This window comes from Heterodontus francisci, chromosome X, assembly GCF_036365525.1.
Source record: "Heterodontus francisci isolate sHetFra1 chromosome X, sHetFra1.hap1, whole genome shotgun sequence".
NCBI lineage: Eukaryota > Metazoa > Chordata > Chondrichthyes > Heterodontiformes > Heterodontidae > Heterodontus > Heterodontus francisci.
Window position 1 is genome coordinate 6740710 of NC_090421.1, and position 17042 is coordinate 6757751.

At 42.9% G+C, this 17042-nt stretch overlaps 1 protein-coding gene across 20 annotated transcripts in view; it reads right to left on the reverse strand.

Moving 5' to 3' along the window:
* The window catches only part of kmt2d (lysine (K)-specific methyltransferase 2D), a 250592-nt gene that overhangs the window by 198435 nt on the left and 35115 nt on the right, over positions 1–17042 (reverse strand). For 19 of the 20 annotated variants that reach the window (XM_068024872.1, XM_068024871.1, XM_068024870.1 and 16 more), the window contains one exon: positions 3628–3718. In XM_068024872.1, coding sequence (XP_067880973.1) covers positions 3628–3676 — 49 coding nt within the window. In that variant the 5' untranslated portion in view covers positions 3677–3718. Of the gene's footprint in view, positions 1–3627; positions 3719–10787; positions 10912–17042 lie in introns of all 20 variants that reach the window. The other variant, XM_068024855.1, reaches the window with a different exon arrangement.

The window sequence follows — 17042 nt, forward strand, 5'->3', positions numbered from 1 at the left end:
CAGGGACAGACAGAAGATAGTGGGGGTTGGAAGGAGGTCAGGGTTGTGGATGATAATGGATACAAAAAGTGGTCAGAGATAGCCGCATCTGTGATCAAGAATGTGGGAGTAGAGACAATGAGACGGCAAGGTCAAATGGGTGACCGCGCATACAACTAAGAGAGTTTATATGGAGGGAGAGATTAAGGGAAGATAGGATAGAGGGCAAGACGAATTGATAGCGAATGAAATCACCACAGTTGAGGAATCACTCAGTGCAGAGGGATGATATCTTGGATGCACTCTAGTGTCCCAGGATATTGGTCACAACAACCATCTGAGAAGGTTTAGCTATAGCAGCCTCATGGACAGATGTATCCACTATCACAAATACTACTGCTACCATCAACCTAACAGATCCACAAAGGGCACTGAGCCTGAATCTTGACAGCTGTTTTGAGGGAGGAGAAGAAAAAGAAAGCAGAGCACTCAAGCAGCATAGATCTGAAGTGACCTGGCACTGACAAGGCTATATCCAAACTTGTCTCCTTTCCTAGGGACTGCACCTCAACATGATAGAAAGGATTGCACGCACCTATGATGATGGAAGTACAACTCCTAGTAGGACCATCTAAACCAGACCGATCAAAAGGCAGGAGTCAGACTAAAGACACTCTGCCTGTCCACTGATCAAGGGTTGTGAATCAGACCAATAATCTGTCCATGTAAAAATCCCTTTTGTTACAGAAACAACCCAGAGACAAGGCAACTGTTACAGGCTTGCAAATATAAACATCAGCTGTGGAAAAGTGCAATCTGCTGGATACAAGGCAAGGTGATACTCTAACCGAAGTCAAATTATCTTGATCTGGACAAACAGCAGTAAGTACAGGAGACCAACTAACTAAATGGCTCGCTCTTCAAGAGTGAGTGCTGGCACAATGGACTTCATGATCGACTTTTGTGCTGCAAAATTTTATAAATCTATAAAAGTATGTATGCTTTTTAAAAAAACACTATTTAGTAAATGTGTCTGGCAATTAAAACCCAATGTCAAAGACTAGTGTCGAGTTATTCTGCCACCTTCTGAAGAGAAAGATCATGTGCAAGCACGAGATAAAGCTAGTAACAGAAGTAAATTGAAAAACATTGTCTTTTTGTGTGATGAATTTCCCTAGATACCTTGGCAAGTGAAAACATGCTCTGGGATATAGGGGCTCACCTACAAGTGGAGTCAGAAACATAGAAGTCAAAATTATTTAGGGTGAATTAAAAACACAACACAGGTTTGTCAGTGTCCTCTCCATTGATTAAAGTTTACAATGTGTTAAATTGTATCTGGTTTACATACATTGCTATTTACAAAATTACACAAATATAAGCTTCAAGAATAAAATTAGAGAAGTCAATGTTATCCTGTAAGCATTTACTTTGTGCATATGGGCTTGCATCAAGGGAAAGCTTAAAAATGACTTCAGGGCTCCAGAAGAAAACAGGCTGTATTTACTGTGAATTACAACTTGGTATGCATTTACACAGAATGCTCAGCATCAGCATTTGCTACTGTAGATCATGTTGCAATACAACTCACACACTAAAACACTAATTTCATCAGTATGTTTTTCCAAGTGCAAAATAATCTGAAAGTACTGGCCCATTACTTTGTTAATGACTGCTAGACACTCAATAATAGCTGCTAGACACTCAAATTTGACTACCCGACCCATTATTAACAAGATATGAACCATGTTGTTATCAGAACACCATTTTCCCCGCTCATGGAAAAAAGTCCTACAGCAGGTAGATTATAGACTACTTGTTCCTCTTTCCTCGAAGCTTGGCAGCTGGACACAGAAACGAGAGCTCTATACTGTCTTGCTCATCAACAACGTTCAATTGTTTAGGGTCTTCCACGTAGAAAATGTTCCAAGATGCTTTATGGGGTCGGGTGGGTTGGGGGTGGAGGGGGGCGCGGAGAAATTTTTTAAAAAAAAAAGAATGGTTACTGAGAGTTAGAAGAGGTGATCAAAGACTTAGTTAAAAAGATTGGTTTTGAAGATGATCTGTAAATGTAGAGGAATAGAGGTAAGAGGGAGTCAGGGAGGAAGCCGCAGAGAGTAGGCCCAAGGTGGTTGAAGCTTCTGCCACCAGTAGTGACGTGAATTTGGGGGGAGGGAGATGTGGAGAAAGAGGAGAATGCTCCGAAGGATCAAAGGATATGGAAGGGGATGAAAGGTTGAAGGAGAGTGCAGACATAAGTTGAGATGAGGCAAGGGAGGAATTGGAAGATGAGGATAAAGACATTATATTCAGTGTGTAGAGGGGACAAGAGCCAGTATGGCAAAAGGGAATTGGATATATACTTGAAAAGGAAATATTGACAAGAAAGAGGTACTAACTGAATAGCTCCTGCAAAGAGCTGGCCAAGGCATAATGGGCTGAATAGCCTCCTTCTGCGTTGTAAAATTCTATGATTCTAGGGGACAGGGAGCCAATATAGACCAGCAAGGATGGGGGTAATGGGCGAGTGGGACTTGATGTGGGACCACTGGAAAAGAGAGGAGACAACAGCGTGAATAAAGGTTTCAGCTGTGGTTGAAGGGGTGGCACGTTACAGAGGTGGAAGTAAGTGGTCCTGGTGATAGATAAGATGTGGGGTTTGAACAGGCTGCTAAGGTTTTGCAAGGAGCGATTCAGCCTGACTGAACAGCTGTGGAGAGGGACAAAGTTCGTGGCAAGGAAGCAGAGTTAGCAGCAGGAGGCCAAAACTATGGTTTCAGTCTTCCCGATGTTCAACTGAAGGTGAAACTGACTCTCTCAAGCTGCAGGGAACACATATGATCCTGCATGCAAAAGATCACTTGAAAACATTATTGCCAAGAAGCATTCCCTATACCTATATCTGCTTAGCTGTTGATCTATTCAATTTAGTGAACTTGACACCGCAGTTGGGTATAGACAGGCGGAGAAATGTCTTTGTAGCCTACTGTAAGTGGCAGCTGTATGCAGGTCAGCAAATACCATTTTGAATCATAGAAATGATTAGCCACAATGTAGTTATGAGATAATTTTTCATGGCTATCGTTTCTGTGCATCTTCAAAGGATGCTGAATTGCATGTGACCCAGACTTTCCCCCAGTCAGGAGTCACTCTGATGCCAACAGCAATTAGGCAGGCTGGAAACTCCATTTACTATTGAACGAGATGTGGTGAACCGTATTTCATGGGTCAGTTTAATGTTGCGCGTTAGTACAAAAGGAGTGCCTTTGGTTATTCAGAAGAGGCTGCAATTACTGTAAATTGTACAAGCAAAAGCACATTCTGAGTTATAGAGTTTTCTTGGTGTTGGTGTGGAAGGGGGGGGGGCTGCCATGGTCTGCATCAGTGCATGAGTATTTACACTCCAGGGTTTCTTCAAAGACACAACTGAACGTCAAGACAGTCTGACAGCAGAGGCAGTGGTGAAAATGTACACCTGGGTATTGTCAGCACCCATATGGAAGCTGACAACAGATAAAGTGCAATAGAGTATTTTAATACTGATGCTGCGCCCAAGTGGTCAGGATTTCGTAGCCAACCCTGAAGTGCACTCAGGTTTAATTACAGAATGTACACATGCAAACACATGACATAAACAATGAGCCATACCTGTGGCACTTGAGCAATTGTCCTCATTACTTGATTCCATTCCATCCATGCTGCACTCTTTTTCCAGAACCCACACCCCTTACTGAAACTCCTGAAAAATAAATTGGGAACAGTGTTTTTGCAGGGAAACAAAGCATTTTGTTTTTAAAACAGCAAAAAGATACCAAGCTAGCATTTTTCTTTTTTGAAGGGGGGGGGGGGGGGGGGGGTGAGGAAGTGCACTCCATTTCTATCAAAGTACAGGCTTCATGTCCTTGATGAATAATTCCCATATCGACCTTTTCCATTCAAATGTACTGAACATTGAGCTGTGTTTTAAGAGAGAAACCTGGAAGTAGCCAAATACTGTGATCCAATAATTTTTCAAGCAAAAACCTGATTCTAATTTTTTACATAAATTTAGCTTTCAGTACAGTATACTGGAACAGCAGGAGGCCATTCAGCCCCTCAAGCCTGTTCCACCATTTAATTAGATCATGGCTAATCTGTATCTTAACTCCATTTACCCACCTTGGTTCCACAATCCCTTAATACCCTTACCAACAAAAATATATCAATCACAGTTTTGAAATTTTCAATTGACCGAGCCTCAACTACTTTTTGAGGGGTTGGAACTTTATCAAATGCCTTAGAGAGATACAGCACTGAAATAGGCCCTTCGGCCCACCGAGTCTGGGCCAACCAACAACCACCCATTTATACTAATCCTACATTAATCCCAACCACATCCCCATCTTCCCACAATTCTCCTACCACCTACCTACACTAGGGGCAATTTACCATGGCCAATTTACCCATCAACCTGCAAGTCTTTGACTGTGGGAGGAAACCGGAGCACCCGGCGGAAACCCACACGGTCACAGGGAGAACTTGCAAACTCCACACAGACAGTACCCAGAACTGAACCTGGGTCGCTGGAGCTGTGAGGCTGCGGTGCTAACTACTGCGCCTTCTGGAAGTCCATATAAATAACAGACACTCCCTTATCTACGCACTTTCCAACCAGATCACTTTTCAACTGGCTGCCAATGAAAAAGCATTGAACAGAAAAGAGACCATTATGAGCCATGCAGAAGGTAATTCAACCTTCTTTTTTGGAGAACACGTGCAAACATCCCAAAATGGTGCAAAAAATAAAGGAAATGGAAAATAACTGGATTCGGTGTCTTAATGTGGTTTCAGTTTTCTACCAAAATTTCACGTTACGTGACACTAATTCCACAATATAGGATTTGTTTAGTCTCATATGGCTTTTAAAAATTCTTAAACACCTACATTCACCAATGTGGCCGACAAGAGCTCAGGAATTACTCCAGGTCAAGTCGGCATAAGGAGGGAGGAAGTGTTGGGTATTCTAAAAGGCATTAAGGTGGACAAGTCCACAGGTCCAGATGGGATCTATCCCAGGTTACTGAGGGAAGCGAGAGAGGAAATAGCTGGGGCCTTAACAGATATCTTTGCAGCATCCTTAAACACGGGTGAGGTCCCGGAGGACTGGAGAATTGCTAATGTTGTCCCCTTGTTTAAGAAGGGTAGCAGGGATAATCCAGGTAATTATAGACCGGTGAGCCTGACGTCAGTGGTAGGGAAGCTGCTGGAGAAGATACTGAGGGATAGGATCTATTCCCATCTGGAAGAAAATGGGCTTATCAGTGATAGGCAACATGGTTTTGTGCAGGGAAGGTCATGTCTTACCAACTTAATAGAATTCTTTGAGGAAGTGACAAAGTTGATTGATGAGGGAAGGGCTGTAGATGTCATATACATGGACTTCAGTAAGGTGTTTGATAAGGTTCCCCATGGTAGGCTGATGGAGAAAGTGAAGTCGCATGGGGTCCAGGGTGTACTAGCTAGATGGATAAAGAACTGGCTGGGCAACAGGAGACAGAGAGTAGCAGTGGAAGGGAGTTTCTCAAAATGGAGACGTGTGACCAGTGGTGTTCCACAGGGATCCCTGTGGGACCACTGTTGTTTGTGATATACATAAATGATTTGGAGGAAAGTATAGGTGGTCTGATTAGCAAGTTTGCAGACGACACTAAGATTGGTGGAGTAGCAGATAGTGAAGGGGACTGTCAGAGAATACAGCAGAATATAGATAGACTGGAGAGTTGGGCAGAGAAATGGCAGATGGAGTTCAATCAGGGCAAATGCGAGGTGATGCATTTTGGAAGATCCAATTCAAGAGTGAAGTATACAGTAAATGGAAAAGTCCTGGGGAAAATTGATGTACAGAGAGATTTGGGTGTTCAGGTCCATTGTTCCCTGAAGGTGGCAACGCAGGTCAATAGAGTGGTCAAGAAGGCATACGGCATGCTTTCCTTCATCGGACGGGGTATTGAGTGGAAGGGTTGGCAGGTCATGTTACAGTTGTATAAGACTTTGGTTCGGCCACATTTGGAATACTGCGTGCAGTTCTGGTCGCCACATTACCAAAAGGATGTGGATGCTTTGGAGAGGGTGCAGAGGAGGTTCACCAGGATGTTGCCTGGCATGGAGGGCGCTAGCTATGAAGAGAGGTTGAGTAGATTAGGATTATTTTCATTAGAAAGACGGAGGTTGAGGGGGGACCTGATTGAGGTGTACAAAATCATGAGAGGTATAGACAGGGTGGATAGCAAGAAGCTTTTTCCCCCCCAGAGTGGGAGATTCAATTACTAGGGGTCATGAGTTCAAAGCGAGAGGGGAAAAGTTTAGGGGGGATATGCGTGGAAAGTTCTTTACGCAGAGGGTGGTGGGTGCCTGGAACGCGTTGCCAGCGGAGGTGGTAGACGCGGGCACGATAGCGTCTTTTAAGATGTATCTAGACAGATACGTGAATGGGCAGGAAGCAAAGAGATACAGACCCTTAGAAAATAGGCGACATGTTTAGATAGAGGATCTGGATCGGCGCAGGCTTGGAGGGCCGAAGGGCCTGTTCCTGTGCTGTAATTTTCTTTGTTCTTTGTTTGTTCTTTGAATCATGCAATAATTTGTAAAGATGTGAATTTATTCATCTGGGCATCAACACCCCCTTATACTTTACCCTCATGCCAACAAATGAGACACTGTTCTCCTTATTAATTGCTTTTTTAGAGTGGTGCATCTATCTTTAAGAAACACGGCACTGCCCACTCTTTCAATACAATCTGCCAAGCGAGGAATTTGGTAGGAGTCTGCCTTTGCTACTGCATTAACTTTTCTGTAGTCTATGCAAAGTCTGGTTGACCCATTAGGTTTAGGCTCCAACACCATTGGTGAGCTCCAGCTGATTTGACTAAGTTCAATTAAGTTGTTTTCCAGCATGTATTGGATTGCTGCTTTTACTCGGTGGGCCGAAGGGCCTGTTTCAGTGCTGTATCTCTCTATGACTATGACTTGGGCCTGTTTGCCTGGACTTAAGCGGTAAAGATGCTGTTTTACAGGAACGGATTCCCCTACATCCACATCATGTGTGGCTAAGGTTGTACATCCTGGCTTATCCCTACAGTCTCTTTTAAATGCTGTGAGTAGCCTTGTTAGGTCTTCTCGTTCTGCATCTAAGTACAAAAGCATGATGTCCAATCTTCCTAGCAATTCCGTATTAGCTGACCGGATAGTAGGAGGTTCAATTTGAGAACTGTCTAGGCCTCCTTCTGCCTCATCCACACTGTCCCTTTCATTCTTAACTGTTCCTATTACCTGACAGACCTGTACTTACTTATCCTCCTCCCTGCGATAATATTGCTTTAACATATTGATGTGACAGAGTTGACTCTTTTTCTGGCAATCTGGGGTGTCAAATAATTTATCTTAATTCTTTTGACCACTTTATATGGACCACTGAACCGTGCTTTTAATGATTCACCCTGTAAAGGCAATATAATACTTCATCCCCTGGTTGAAATATTCGGGTCTTTGCGTGTTTATCTGCCCATTTTTTCATAGTGGTTTGGGATGCTTTAAGGTGTTCCTGAGCCACATTGCAAGCTTTCGTGAGCTTTTCCCAGAACACAGATACAAAGTCTAGTACAGAAGATTCATCCCTCTGTTCTAAAAACCCTTTCTTTGGTTAGTTTTAGAGGACTTCTTATCTCATGTCCGTAAACTAATTCAAAAGGACTAATACCCGTAGACTCAGTGAATTTCTAGTGGCAAATAAAAGAAAGTCTAGCCCTTTATCCCAATCATGGCAGTATGCCCTAATCATTGTTTTGAGAGTTTGATGGTACCTTTCTAAAGCTCCCCGTGTCAGTGAGTGATATGCTGAAGACTTTAACTGTTATGCCCAAATTACCCAAAACTTCTTGAAATATCAGACATAAAATTGGAACCTTGATCCAACTTCAATTGGTAATCCAGATTTCATAAAGAATTGTGTTAACTTCTCTATTACCTTAGCAATAATTGTCCTCAAGGGAATGGCCTCTGGAAATCGAGTAGCCGTATCCATGATGCTGAGTATATATTGGTGTTCCGCTTTTGTTTTCAGCAAGGGTCCGACAGAGTCTACCAATACCCTACTAAATGGTTCCCCAATAACTGGTATGGGAATTAGAGGTGCCGGTTTTATGGCAGGTTGTGGTTTTCCCACAATCTGGCACGTATGGCATGTTTTACAAAACTGCACCACGTCCTTGGTAAGACCTGGCCAGTAATAATGTTGACATACCTGCGATTTGGTCTTCCGGATCCCCATATGTCCTGCTATAGGAATTTAATGTGCTAACCTTAATCACTCCCAGCAATACTTAGGTGGTACCACTACCTGTCGAACAACCGACCATTCTCAGTCTGTGAGGCAGTCTCCTTTTCCTCATCAGAACCCCATCTTTAACATAATAGCCTCTGGAACTCCTTTTGCCTCAGCTTCTGTCAGAGCTGATTGTGCCATTTTAATTGAACTCTGGATCAGCTTGTTGTGCTGTGTTTAGAGCAGATTTGTTAAACATCTCATTTGGATTATCTAAATCCCCAAGGAAAAGTCTCAGATATTCGGCTAACTGTCTGCGGTGCCAATTTTACTTCCGAAAATTGAACTTACTTAGCCATTGCTCAGGTTACTACACATGAAGGAAATATTCCTGTAATTGTTCTGTTTCTTTAACTTCACTTGGTTTCTCTGTGACTACGGGAGAAACTAATACTTTTGCTCCGGCCAAATCATTCCCTAGCAGGTCAATTCCATCTACCGGCAAACAATGGACAACTCTTACAGTAACTATCCCAGACACTAGGTCACACTCTAGGTGTACTCGATACAAAGGTACAGGTAGATACTCCCGGCCAATACCATTCACTAAAACTTTAGCATTCAGTGCACTCTCTGGTGGAAATATTATATCTTTCCCCAGCAAGAGTGTTTGGGTTGCTCCTGTATCCTTAAGTACAACTATAGGTTTGCCTGCCTCACTTGAGGGATAAGGAGTTACTTTCCTTTCAACAAGAATTCCCTTGTAACTTTCAGGTATCTTATTCTCAACCCCTACACTCACTTTTTATATCTGGTTTTACAGCTGTCGTCAAAGCTACAGTCTGATCTGCTGTACTCAATCAGAGCCCCTTTCTCTGCATTAGCTTTGAGTACCCCAAAACGTCCGATGGGTTTAACCTGGCAATTTCCAGCACTCTGAACCAAGATGTCCCACCTTTAGTTTAGTTTAGTGATACAGCACTGAAACAGGCCCTTCGGCCCACCGAGTCTGTGCCGACCATCAACCACCCATTTATACTAATCCTACACTAATTCCATATTCCTACCACATCCCCACCTTCCCTATATTTCCCTACCTATACTAGGGGCAATTTATAATGGCCAATTAACATATCAACCAGCAAGTCTTTGGCATGTGGGAGGAAACCGGAGCACCCGGAGGAAACCCACCTTGTGACAATAACACTTCAGCTTACAGACCTCACTTCCACCCCCAGCACCTTTCTTTCCGGCCTGAGGAGAGAATCTTGGGCATTCCCAGCTGTCCCTTCTTGTCCCCGGCTATTTGCCTTCCTTTCACTCTCCCACCTTCTATCCTTTTCGGGTTTGTGGGGGGGCGACCGACAAAGGGTTTGGGCTGAGACGCAAACTCAAAATCATTAGCTACTTCCGCTGCTTCTCTGGCCCGTGAAACCTTTTGGTTCTCTACATAAGTTCTCATTACTGGAGGGAGTGAATTTTTAAACTCTTCCAGGAGAATCAATTCTCTAAGGTTCTCACATGTGGCTTCCATCTTTCCTGTCCATATCCAATGATGGAAGTTAATTTGCTTTACCCTCTCAAATTCTACACAAGTCTGCCCAGCCGATCTCCAGAGGTTCCGAAATTTCTGTTGCTAAGCTTCAGGGACTAATTCATAGGCAGCGAGAATAGCATTTTTTGCCATCTCAATCTGCAGAAGCCTCTTCAGAAAGCATGGCATATACTTCATGAGCTCTGCCCGTCAACCTGCTTTGCATGCGATCACAGGAGGTGTAATACCCGCCTATTTACCGCCTCTCTCACTATCCAAGGCCCCAAACACTCCTTTCAGATGAAGCAGTGATTTACTTGTACTTCTTTCAATTTAGTGTACTGTATTCGCTGCACACAATGTGGTCTCCTCCACATTGGGGAGACCAAACGCAGACTGGGTGACCACTTTAGGGAACACCTCCGCTCAGTCTGAAAGCAGGATCCCGAGCTTCCGGTTGCTGGCCATTTCAACACGCCCCCTGCTCTCATGCCAACATCTCTGTCCTGAGATTGCTGCAGTGTTCCAGTGAACATCAACGGAAGCTCGAGGAACAGCATCTCATTTACCGATTAGGCACACTACAGCCTGCCAGACTGAACACGGAGTTCAATAATTTCAGAGCATGACGGGCCCCCTTTTTATTTTTCGTTATTTTTTCTTTATTTGTTTATTTTATTTTAGTCGGTTTAGTTTGTTTCTACTGTGCCTACCCACTGTTTTTTTTTCATGTTTGTGCTTTGGGCCAGGGCTGTTCATTTTTTGTCAATTATCACCCTCTCTGCACTAACGCTTTGTCTTTCACCACACCATTAACATACTGTTTGCCTTTGCTCCATGACCTTCTGGTCAGTTATTCTGTGACCTTGTCCTATCAATACCTTCCCTTTTGTTATCTCTTGCCCCACCCCCACTTTATTTGCTTAAAACCTATTACATTTCTAATATTTGCCAGTTCTGATGAAGGTCACTGACCTGAAACATTAACTCTGCTTCTCTCTCCACAGCTGCTGCCAGACCTGCTGAGTATTTCCAGCATTTCTTGTTTTTATTTGCATAAGCAGTGTCCAGCTTTCCTTTGGCCATTTCATTTGTTTGGCTATTTTTCCCAAAAGAAATGAAAAATGCCTTTACGTTCCTTTCCTCAAACATAGGGAGAGCTCGTATACATTTAAAACATTTTTTCGCTGGGTCCTGGGCTGAATTCAGATTCTTTCCGACCAGAATTTTCCCTGGAGTCAAAACCACCCTTTTGTCTTCGTTCCATCTCTCTTAATTTGAAATCCCTTGCTTCTTTTTCACTATGAAATACTTTCTTTTTCAAATTCAAGTTTTTTCAATTCTTTTTCAGCCTCAAGTTTTTTTAAATGCTATTTCTTTTTCCTGGTGAAGCTTACATTTTTTCAATTATTGCTCCTGCTCAAGTTTTTTTCCGTTGTTTAGCTAACTCAACTGCATCACCCCGACTTACTGTTGTCTTCTTTCAACTTCAAATGTTGGGCTATTACTTCAATTATCTCTGCTTTTTTAGCACCTGATTTCAATTCTAACCCCAATTGTGCTGACAAATCTTTTAGTTTAACCTTCGTTAAAATTCGCAAGTCACTGAAGGATACATTCTCCTTCCCCAGAAAAGTTTCCGCAACAGCTACAAGCATTCCGGCGGTGTGGGCTTTACCTTATTACATAAGAAACCTGGTTCTTTTATTTTCCTCTTTCAATTATTAATCCCCTTACAATTAAACGTTATCGGCGCTGGATTTAATCCCGGATGAGCCCCCAAATAATGTGTTACGACTGAGGCGGGAGGAGTGCACTGTTAATTCCGTCCCACTTCTCCACGGGTCACAGCATATCAATACATTTTTCCCACTTACCGAAACAGCCAATTCGATACTCTATTTGTCCCCAGAATAAAACACACCAACCAGGTTTCTTTCATGAACAAAATTAACCATTATAAAACCAAGTCTTATCCAATAATGAAGTAAATCTATATACGAATTGAGATATTAAGACTCCTTATGTTCCCTAACCCTCATGCACACACACACACATTCAAAAACTGGTTAACCGGGGGTGGGGGGGCATCTGTTTACAAAGTGACTCCTGACAACGCAACCCAACACCAATGTCATCAGAGCGCTCCCAGCTTCGCACATGCACAGAACAGACTCTTGCTGACAGTATGGTGCTGCACATGCGCAGCCTATATCAGCACCCAGCTTGCCAGGACTAATGTGCGCATGTGCGCGAAAACATCATCGCGTACTGCAACATCTGCTCAGCGCTCACTCCCCGCCTCGCCACTTCTCCCTCGGCCACTTGCTCCCTGCTTCATCCCCCCCACCACCCAACCCACCTGTCGGCCACTCGCTCCCCGCTTCACCGCCCCTCCTTCCCCACCCCACCACCACCCCCCACACCTACCTGTCGGCCACTCGCTCCCCACCTCACCAATTCTCCCACCCGTACAGGAGAAGCAGGGAAGAGAGAGAGTGACAAGATGGGGAGGGGAGGGAGACTGCAAGCGGGAGGGAGCAGGGTGCAAGTGGCCGAGGGGGGAGAAGTGGCAAGGCAGGGAGTAAGCGACGAGCAGACAGGAGGCATCGACGAAGAGAAGCGCAATGGCAGGAGGGAGCGGGATACTGTTGGGGGTGGGATGGAGGCGGCAATCGCAGCCACTGTGGGGATTTGGGTTTCATTTGCTTTTGTGATAACTTAAGCAGCGCCATCTTTACTACTGGCAGCTGCCAAAAACGTCACAGTGACGTTACAGTGCATGAGGCTGCATTTGTGCATGTGCAGGTACTGTGCCACCTAGTGGTCGCATTGTCAGCAAACGCAGCCTTTTGTTTACAGCTATTTCATAGGAATGAAAGAACTAATAAAAAAAAACTTAGGCTGTCACGATCTGGAAGGAAGTTCTTCGGTTTGGTGTCCCAAATTCGAATAGCTGGATGCCACTCCGAGTCGTTCCAGGCGAGGCTGATGAACAGTCTGTGATGGGTAGGCGTTCAAAGAACCTCAACAGTAGAAGGCTTCACGTAAGGTCTTCCATCAAATGTGCAGCAACAAGGATCTTCTTAGGTCTTATAGCAGCAGTCTAGCAAAAAGGTTTCTTCCAATATTCATGATTTCGTAAACCCAGGAGGCAACATTACAGCTTGATGCAGTGATTCTTCAGGAACAGGAGGCAATAGGAATCTGCCACATTCGAAATACAGGGTTTCTTCTCAAAAGATGCAGGATTCCTTTTACAGAGAGGTAATCATTTTTCTGGGTCTTCTTCTGATCTCCAGGCAGGTCAAAATCAAATTTCAAATGCCTGCTTTTTGTCCAAACCCACTGACTTTTTAAAGTTCAAAATTGAAACCAAAACAAGTCATATGCCGAGTCATAAATTCTCTCTTGGCATAAGAGGGTAGTTCGGAGGTACACCCCCTGCTGGTTGCCTTGAAATTACCTGCATTCCAGTCCTTGTTCACCAGTTCAGCTTCTGTTAAACTTTCTTGCAAAACATCCATAAAGTTCAACTATTTTCCAGTGTCTCAATGTCCACTGAAATCCTTTTTCAGTTTTTAAAAATACAGAATCCTAAGTTTTAATACAAAAAGAAATTCCTCGTAACAGCATCTAGTTCATTCCATTATCTGTTTGGAAGCAAAATGCACATCGGTGGCAGGAAAGAAGGTGGAAACCCAGAGTTATCTTTTTACAAGTCATGCGACAGGAGCCAAATCAAAGCACCTTGCAAAAATAAACCCTGCTACCAGGCCATCATTGCAGGGTGCTTTTACAAAACTGAACTGCAGGGGCAGAAGGTTTCACTATAGAATGTGAAACTAAATGGAAAGCACACTGAGTCGCCAGATAAGAACATAAATAGGAGCAGGAGTAGGCCACTTGGCCCCTCCACCATTTAATGAGATCATTGCTGATCTGTTCGTGGCCTCCTCCACTTTCCTGCCTGCTCCCCATAACCCTCGACTCTCTTGCAAATCAAAAATCTATCCAACTCAGATTTGTTTACGGAAAACAACACCCAAATTGACAATACTAAAATGGCTTTGTTGGGGCAGGGGTTGGCGAGAGCAGTTTTAATGGGGCAGCAAGAAAACTACAAAAGGACCTGGACAAAACATGCAAAATGGGAGGCATATTTACTCAAAGTACAGTATTGGAGTAATTAGCGGAGAGGCTGCAAATGATCTTGAAGTGATTGACTTAACACTTAGTCATTGTAGACCAGCAACTAATAAAGCAAACAGAATGTTGAGCTATGTTGCCACATCAGTACAAGTCTAAGGCTGTCATGTTGAAATGCCATACACCAATTACTGCAGTCAGTTCTGATCATGAAGACAAAAGGGAAACATTCAAGTTCAGACAGTGGTACAGAGAACAGCCACAAGGTTGATCCCAAGCATCAGCTGCAAATAAAATTCTAAGTGGAATACAAAAAGTTAATTTGGAGTGTTGTTTTAAAATCACAAATGCAGGACAAGGAGCGATAAATACAAACTGGTAAAAGTCAACTGAGTGATGTCAGGAAGCACCTCATGCAATGATCAATAACTGGAAAGGTCTTCCAAGTAGGGCAGTGGAAGCAATAACTCTGAAATCGGTTAGATGTTGTGATGGATGGGGACCGTGGACTTTTATGGTAGGATGAGCTAGATGTGTCAAGCAACTTAATTCATCTACACTGTGATCTTTCTGAACTCCACATAAGCATTACCAAAATGTTGTGATGCAGAGCATCATAGTGTGCAGCTAGAATAGTTAGCCTATCGAATGGTCCAATCAGTGTCTATTTTTAAAATCTGTTCTTTTGTACATCACAATCATTACCAGAAAAGATTCACAGTTCAGGATAATTTTGTTCAGAGCAGGAATTATACTAGCAGATCTAGTGTTTTTTTTATTTGCTTTTAACATTACAAAAATGAGAAAAATTACCAACCCCAAATGCCAGAACACAGGATCTCAGGACACATCTTAATTCATTCAGTCCTGTTGACTGTCCACCATTTTGCTTTTACCAATTACTGTTACCCCTCCCCAACACAAAAATTGCTGCAAATAGTTCCCACAGGTTGCGTTTTTCAAATCGCTGGCCTGTACAAACCTTCCCAGCATCAGGAAAGCTCGAGAGTCATTTTAACTCAAGACATGGTTATGACTGCTGGGCATGTACAAGCTTGAAACAGTTTTGCACAATATAAGCTGGCCCTTCTTGTGCATGCGGCAGATGGTGCTGCTTTGTGTGTCAAGATTATAAATAAAAAAGTAGCCCAAGTCATACACAATGCTCAGCAAACAGCTTTTTCAAGTGTGCTGGGATATAAATTGCCCTCTTTCATCAGAGGAAGTAAAGTGTGATAACACAGAAAGAAGCCTTTTTGATCAAAACTTTGATGGGTATATAGTGGCCAGGTAAATAGTAGAAATCAAGTTAATCTTCATGTCAAAAACACAATAATCTAAATAATTTGCACACAGACTATTTCTCCTGTTCACAATTTGCAGAAAAACCAATGTATTTTATCCTCTCATTTAAAATGAGAACAGAAAATTTATCCCATTGCAGCTATTTATATGCAGTTTACAACCTGCTTCACTATAAACAGTCAAAACGCAGACTTACAGACCAGTCTCTCAACATACTGCTCAAAACTCAATTGACTATAGTAAAATTAAACTCGCACATCAACTGCTATTCAACACAACACATGAAATTAGGAAACAGTTTGATAATTATCTTTCACTGAAACGGGTATGAAATATCTTCAGCATAAACAATTAGGAATGCACGGTTCTCTGTCTAAATTACTAAATCCGTCGCCTGCCAACTAGTACAGTTTGCAATTAAAAACAAGCATTTATGTAGCGTACAAAGCTTCCCAAATCTCCCATTTTCAGCTCCATTCTGAACCTAATGTGCAAACTTGAAAAATTGTGCTGTTTGCAACAAACCAATTTACAACTATGCTATACGTACAAGAGGACATTGTTTCACCTTCGGGATTTCAGTTCAAATTGAGCCTAGAATGACAATCAAAGTCTGCTCTCTGATGGAAGAGACCTACGTTAAGTCCAACAGCAACTTGCAGTCTCACTCAAAGGCCACGAGGACAACTGGTGGAGTTAATGCAAGTATCACACCAGTGTAGTTGGAACTGTTTGGAGGTTGACCTGGAAGTGCTTGATGTTGACACTAGATGCATAAAGACAAACATTTAATATAGCTACACTTCACCTTTATGAACAAAAAACATCTAATTGCTCCTAAGAAAAGGTAATTCATTGGAATATTACTTTCCAAACCCTTCAAAAAAAAGGACAAGTCTTTTTTTAATAAAAAACTATTCAACACATGGAATTGGGGGACAGTCTGATAATTATCTTTCACTGAAACTGGTTCAAATCATATATACACACACACACACATACACAAACGTGTGTGTATATAACATACATTTGGGCGGCGCAGTGGTTAGCACCGCAGCCTCACAGCTCCAGCGACCCAGGTTCGATTCTGGGTACTGCCTGTGTGGAGTTTGCAAGTTCTCCCTGTGACCGCGTGGGTTTCCGCCGGGTGCTCCGGTTTCCTCCCACAGCCGAAGACTTGCAGGTTGATAGGTAAATTGGCCATTGTAAATTGCCCCTAGTGTAGGTAGGTGGTAGGGGAATTGAGGGGATGTGGTAGGAATATGGGATCAATGTAGGATTAGTATAAATGGGTGGTTGATGGTCAGCACAGACTTGGTGGGCCGAAGGGCCTGTTTCAGTGCTGTATCTCTAAATAAATAAATAAATATGTACGTGTGCGCGCACATGCACTTCCACTTGTGGGGGAATTCAAAACCAAGGGTCATAAATATAAGATTGTCACTAATAAACCCAATAAAGAATTCAAGAGAAACTTTTTTCCACAGTAAGTGGCTAGAACATGGACTTGCTATCCACAAGGAGTAGTTGAGGTAAATAGCACAGATACATTTAAGGGGAAGCTAGACATGTACACGAGGGAAAAAGCAATAAGTTATGGGGATGACTATGGGGTTAGATGAAGCAGGCTTGTGTGGAGCATAAACATTGGCAGAGACCAGTTGAACTGAAAGGCCTATTTCTGTGCTGTAAATTCTATCTTATTTCTAATCCTTTTTCAATATGCATCCAGTTTCTCCATATTTACCCTAAACCTCTTAGCATCACAATTGTAAC